At 36.3% G+C, this 6,042-nt stretch overlaps 1 protein-coding gene across 1 annotated transcript; it reads left to right on the plus strand.

Moving 5' to 3' along the window:
* Positions 1 to 4,877: 4,877 nt before the first annotated feature.
* On the plus strand, positions 4,878 to 5,485 carry LOC131611283 (uncharacterized). The gene is made up of 2 exons (XM_058883353.1): positions 4,878 to 5,026; positions 5,182 to 5,485. The coding sequence occupies exons 1-2, from the start codon at positions 4,957 to 4,959 to the stop codon at positions 5,427 to 5,429; spliced, it is 318 nt and encodes a 105-aa protein (XP_058739336.1). The 5' UTR covers positions 4,878 to 4,956; the 3' UTR covers positions 5,430 to 5,485.
* Positions 5,486 to 6,042: the final 557 nt, after the last annotated feature.

The following is a 6,042-nucleotide window of genomic DNA, read 5'->3' on the forward strand; positions in this document are numbered from 1 at the left end:
GTTGGTGATTTTGTGTGTATAATTGTTGTTGATAATTTGTGTTGCTTGCGATGTACTCAACGTGTTCGTATAAATGCATGCGCCATATTCTCGATTGATATTTGCTTTGTTTGACGCGTCGCACTTGGCATAATTGTTGACATGTGGATCGTTTGATGTGTGAATGCATGTATACCATGATATTTGATGTTTGTTTGTGATTAATCTCGAATTGGTACGTTTTTGGATTGAGTGCGAACGGCTCCAAGGTTTCAAAAGTGTGCAAAATTCTGTTTTTATACGCCAGGAACCGGGTTGTCCCAGGCGGGAACCGGTTCCCACTCAATCCAAAATGGCCATTCTCTGTGTTTTTGTACCAGGAACCGGGTTGTCCCTAGGTGGGAACCGGTTCCCAGCTTCCTGAATTTTTGACTCTCTGGTTTTTTGTATGGGGAACCGGGTTGTCCCTAGGTGGGAACCGGTTCCCAGCGTGCTAATTTGGCCTTTTTCTGTGTTTTTGTACCAGGAACCGGGTTGTCCCTAGGTGGGAACCGGTTCCCAGTTTTCTAAAATGTTGACTCTCTGGTATTTTGTACCAGGAACCGGGTTGTCCCTAGGTGGGAACCGGTTCCTGTGTGTTATATTTTTGTGTTTTATTTTTTAACTTCAAACCTTCGTAACTTTTTGCTCGTAGCTCCGATTTGCACGTTCTTTATATCGTCGGAAAGCTTATGAGACGTACTATCTTACTAGATGCTTTGTTTTCATTAATTTGTAGATCATCCATGTTTGATTTCTCTTTGATGTTTCATTGTCCACTTCATGTTTACCTCACTTGTCGATTTCCTTTCGCTTTATAGTAATAACGCAATTCCGATTGCGGTGTTTGTTATCTCTAACTTGTGTGCTAGTGTGCAAGGCCTTTGGATAGTCACCGATTGACGATTATTACCCGAGTGTTCCGCTTCACTTGCGGACACAATCCCCTTCATCTATATCGTGTTCTCGACTTGGAGACACGATCCTTTTACTTTATATCTCTGCTTGTTTGGTTTGCTTGTTCCTCTTGCAGTTGTGTTGTGATTATGCTCGACGTGCGAGTCGACATTTGTGCGCTTTATGGCTAATCGGTGTGCTGACTATTTGCTTTTGCTTTGCTAGCTCGCTTGCGGGATTCTACTTTCTTCGCTTTGCTTCGCCTTAGTTTACGGATCATCATCCGTTTGGTATTGATCCCGTTTCATTTTACTCTTCTCGCACTTTATCGCTTTCTCGCATCATCCTATAACATGAGAAGTAGGACCTAGACATGCATCTGGCCAAGTCCTCGAAAGAGGCTCTGTTTTTGTCGGTGTGTTTATATTTGTGCTTTGCGGCAGGGAGTCACGGTGTAATAAGTCCTATATGGCACTCCGTTAAGTCCTCATGGAAGGCATGCGGTCAAGGGTTCGTAATCAACCCCCGCCTAGTCTCATCGAGTCCGTTCGTTATGCGCACGCTACGCGTGGCTTGCTTCCGAACGTGCAAAAGATCTTGTTATCGAGTATGTCAGGAAAAGGGTTCATGCAGCCGGACCCCCGCCTTTCTTATAGCTCACGCCGCTCGACGTTGATGTTCGGTGTACGCACGCACCGTTTTCCTTTATGATCCGTGACGGCTTGGTTGCTGAGAGGGGTCCGCCCTCTTGTCTATGGCCCGATCATTTTCACGAGGTCTAATGCTTGGTTGACTTGGGTTGAGCTGCTCCCCTTGGCTATGGCGGGACCGCTTTTCTACCACTCGGTCAGTACCGTTGGTTTGTTTGCTTTACGAGCGGAGCTCGTTTGTGTGATATACTTGTTTGCTTTCCTTTTTCTCGTAGGTTGTTAGCTTAGCTTAGATTGCTTAGATTTGTACCCTTTGTATGATAACATTAGGTAGCAAGATTTCCCCCTTAGCTTAGGTCTTCCTCATGCATTCTTTAAAACACAAACCACACTCTTTGATTTTCTTTTCTTAAGAGCTTGTTATTTCCGCTCCATTCCCAAGCATAAGTCTCCAAAGGTCGAGCAGCGGAGTGTGAATGTAACTCGTTCACCTAAAAAACACAAAACAAACAAAAATTAGTTAGTTGAGCTACGGTAGCTCTGATTCTGCAAAACAGATACGTAGGCAGCGGGGTAGAGCCCGTGCGAGCATAATCCTTTATTTTCCCTACATTCTGCATGCATTTTAGTCCAGATTAGCGCAGTTTTGATTACACACCCATAGATTTAGACACAGGCGTGGATACCATCGAGTACGATGGGCGCGAGGGGTGCTAGTACCTTCCCCTCGCGTAACCGACTCCCTTACCCTTTTTCTCTGGTCGTGAGACCGTTGTTTTTGTTTTGTGGTTTGCTGGCATTCCCTTCCTTTTCAGGATAAATATGTTAGTGGCGACTCTGTTAATTTTCGCGGTAGCGACACTTATGCGTTAAAAGACACCTAAAGAAGTATGGTAGGGACATCCACCAGATCTCGACAAACTGGGAGTATTTGGCAGCGTAGCCTATGCTCACATTAGGCAAGACAAGGTCGAACCTAGAGCTCTGAAATGCATGTTCATAGGATACCCTGAAGGAGTCAAAGCTTATAGACTATGGTGCTTTGATCTAGGTCACAAGAAGAGTATCACCAGCCAAGATGTAGTTTTTAATGAAGCTAAAATGATTTTTAATAAAATTGATGATGTTGGTTGAAGTGCAAAAATATCTGACAAATACCTAGAATAGGTAGAGATTCCTGTTAAGGTGAAACATGTTGATGCTAAATTTCATATCCCATATGAAGTTGAAGAAAAAGTAGAAGTCACTGAGAAAGTTGAGGAAACTATCGATGACTACCTATTTTCAAGAGATAGGTCGAGAAGAGTCATCAAGCCACCTCAGAGACTTGGGTATGCAGATCTTATAGCTTATGCCTTAATCTCTGCAATTGAGGTTCTAGACGAAGAACCTAGAGACTATAAGGAAGTAATGAGGAGTCAAAGTAAAACTGAATGGATGAAGGCCATGAATGATGAGATGAAATCTCTTCATGATAATCACACCTTGGAACTAATCAAGAAACCAGTTGTTAGTTAGCTATAAATGGATTTACAAAGTTAAGGAAGGAATCGAAGGAGTGGCGTCAAAGAGATACAAGGCAAGGTTGGCCGTAAGGGGTTTCACTCAGAAAGAAGGTGTTGACTTCAATGATGTGTTTTCTCCTATTGCAAAGCATAAGTCCATTTGAATGTTGCATGCCATGGTGGCACAATTCAATCTTGAACTGGAACAAATGGATGTGAAAATTGTATTCTTGTATGGTGATATAGATGAAACGATCCTGACGAGGTTACCTGAAGGGTATGTCTAAAAGGGGAAGGAAGATTATGTGTGCAAGATAAACAAATTTTTATATGGACTGAAACAATCACCTCAATAGTGGAATAGAAGATTCGACAAGTTCATGGCACACATTAGTTTTGTTAGAAGCTAATTCGACCATTGTGTTTACTTCTGATTTCTACCTGGTAATTCATTTTTTATTTTGTTGTTTTATGTGGATGATATTCTCATAGCATGCAACAATGTCGAAGATGTAATGAGGGTGAAGTCTGAACTCAATAAGGAGTTCGATATGAAGGATCTAGGAGCTACATCCAGGATCCTTGGGATTAACATTCGAAGAGACTTTAAGGTCGAAGTATCACTGTTAAACATGATAGTCAAAGTGCTATATACAAGTCGAAGAACTCAGCATATTATGAGCGAACCAAGCATATCGATGTGAGGTAGTATTTTATCAGAGGATTAATCGAGCATGAAGAAGTCCAATTGCTGAAGGTTTCGACAGATCACAATGTTGCTGATAAGATCACCAAGACATTGCCGAGTTGCAAGTTTTTTCCATTGTATGCAGTTGATAAAGCTGCATGAAGAAAGCTAGTTTACTTTTTGATGTTATGTTCACATGCTGGTGTCGAAGACTTACATATTGTAGTCGAAGTGTGTTCTAGTATGTGGGTGTCAAAATGCTTGGGTTGTTAGTATTTCGAATTGGGTCTTTTTGTTATGTCCAATTTTTTAAGTTAGTTTGTACCCTAAGTTAGCTTGTAATGGGTATTTTTGAAAAAGCCCTTTAGTTTAGTATGTTAAGTTTATTATAAATAGCATACTAGTCTCTCATCATTGCATATTGCAAATCCTAATTTAGGGTGAGAGGGTTATTTGCTATTCTTGTAACACTTGTAATCTTAAATAAAGAGAAAGTAAAGAATAACAGTTATAACCAATCCTTGTTGTTCTTTTTGCTTCCCATTGTGTTCCCTATTATAATTTGTTTTTGGTATCGTTTTTCACAATAAATATAAACTATAGTAATTCCTTTAATATTTCATTATCTAATATTTTGTATTTATATTCTTTTTTTGAAAAATATAAATGCCAAAATTTTTAAATATATTATTTAAATTCCAAATTTTCAATCATTATTTTATTGATAAATTTAATCTTTAACATAAATAATAATATATTTTGTCCTTTATAATTATTACCAAACAGTCCAAACTCTAATAATCATATTCGACACTTCAACATTTTAAATAGAAGTCAATTGTCTTGTTTGTGTGGGTTTGAGTATCCTTTATAATTATGTTGTTGAATGAATTATAGCTTATTAAAATATATATTTTAAATTTTTTTTTTCATAAATGAAAAAGGATTGTGTTTTGACTACCTCTGTGTCTAAATATATGACCCTTTTTAGAAAATCATAGAAATTATCGGTTATTATAATAGTATTAAATTTATATACAACTTTATAAATACAAAAGATATTTTATTAATATAAACTTTACCTTAGTATGCATATATATGTGTCCCATTCCTCTTACATTTTCCCAACAGTTTCAAACTTTTTTTCTTTACCATTTTCAAAGTTCTATTTGGTAATATCGAGTTTGTTAACATCATCATGAAGCTAAGAAACATATTCCTACTCGTGGTTGCTTTGTTTGCTCTCTTCAACCTCAACTACATATCTGGTACATTATTATTATTATTATTATTATTATTATTATTATTATTATTATTATTATTATTATTATTATTATTATTATTATTATTATTATTATTATTATTATTATTATTATAAGACGTTTTGATCATATTAAATTTTTTTATAATGTTGTACATGTAGGTCAAGAATCCAATATCAAATATTGCCCTAAGGTTCTAACAGGATTGAGTGGTGACTGTCTACATGCTCAACGTGACTGCAATGCTGAATTTAATGCAAGGTTTAAAGGTGCTCAAGCACGTCGTTGTAGATGTGACACTACTGTTAATACACACACATGCTCATGTTGTATAATTTGTGGAGAGATGGAACATAAGAAAAATGAGCTTTTTTTAGGTCAAGATGATTATTCGACTGAATGCTTATAATTGAAAAATTTTAATTAATAATAATAACCTCACATCTTATTGTATGAGGTTTTATATTTTGGGTTTGTTACATTTTATTTTTTAAGTATATTTTAATGTTTGATTGAATAATGACAACTCTTATGTGAATTTAAGAACAACCAAATAGATCTTTAAAAAAAAAAAAAAAATCTAAAATGGAGTAATGTAATAAAATTTGCTAATTTTAATATCATATTTTTTACTTTTTTATTGTATCCTTATTCATATGAATGTATTTTATTAATTTATCTATTTACAATATTTAAAAGTACTATTAAAAAATTATAGTTAAATATTACATTGAAATTTGTTTTATTTTTTGAATGAAAAATATTAATAATAATAATGGCGAAATAGCTTGGTAAAATATAACCAAAAAAAACATGCACAAGGAGTACTAAACTAACAAAGGAAATACAAAAAATAATTACCATAACATAAGCAATAGGAGAAATCAACAAAAGTAGTCTCGAAAACATTAAAGGAGAAGAGAAACGGAGGCCCGAGAAACACCTACACACCATAGCACCACCCATTAAAGACCAGATTAGAGCTCTAAGACAAAAGAGGGACATGCTAGAACTCTTGATCC

The sequence above is a fragment of the Vicia villosa genome, linkage group LG6 (assembly GCF_029867415.1).
Source record: "Vicia villosa cultivar HV-30 ecotype Madison, WI linkage group LG6, Vvil1.0, whole genome shotgun sequence".
NCBI classification, from domain to species: Eukaryota; Viridiplantae; Streptophyta; class Magnoliopsida; order Fabales; family Fabaceae; genus Vicia; species Vicia villosa.

Bases quoted from the DNA above. Each gene is read 5' to 3' on its own strand.
- LOC131611283 (XM_058883353.1), top strand. From the start codon at position 4,957: ATGAAGCTAAGAAACATATTCCTACTCGTGGTTGCTTTGTTTGCTCTC. The intron at 5,027-5,181 runs GTACATTATTAT...TTGTACATGTAG, and splicing joins CAACCTCAACTACATATCTG to GTCAAGAATCCAATATCAAA.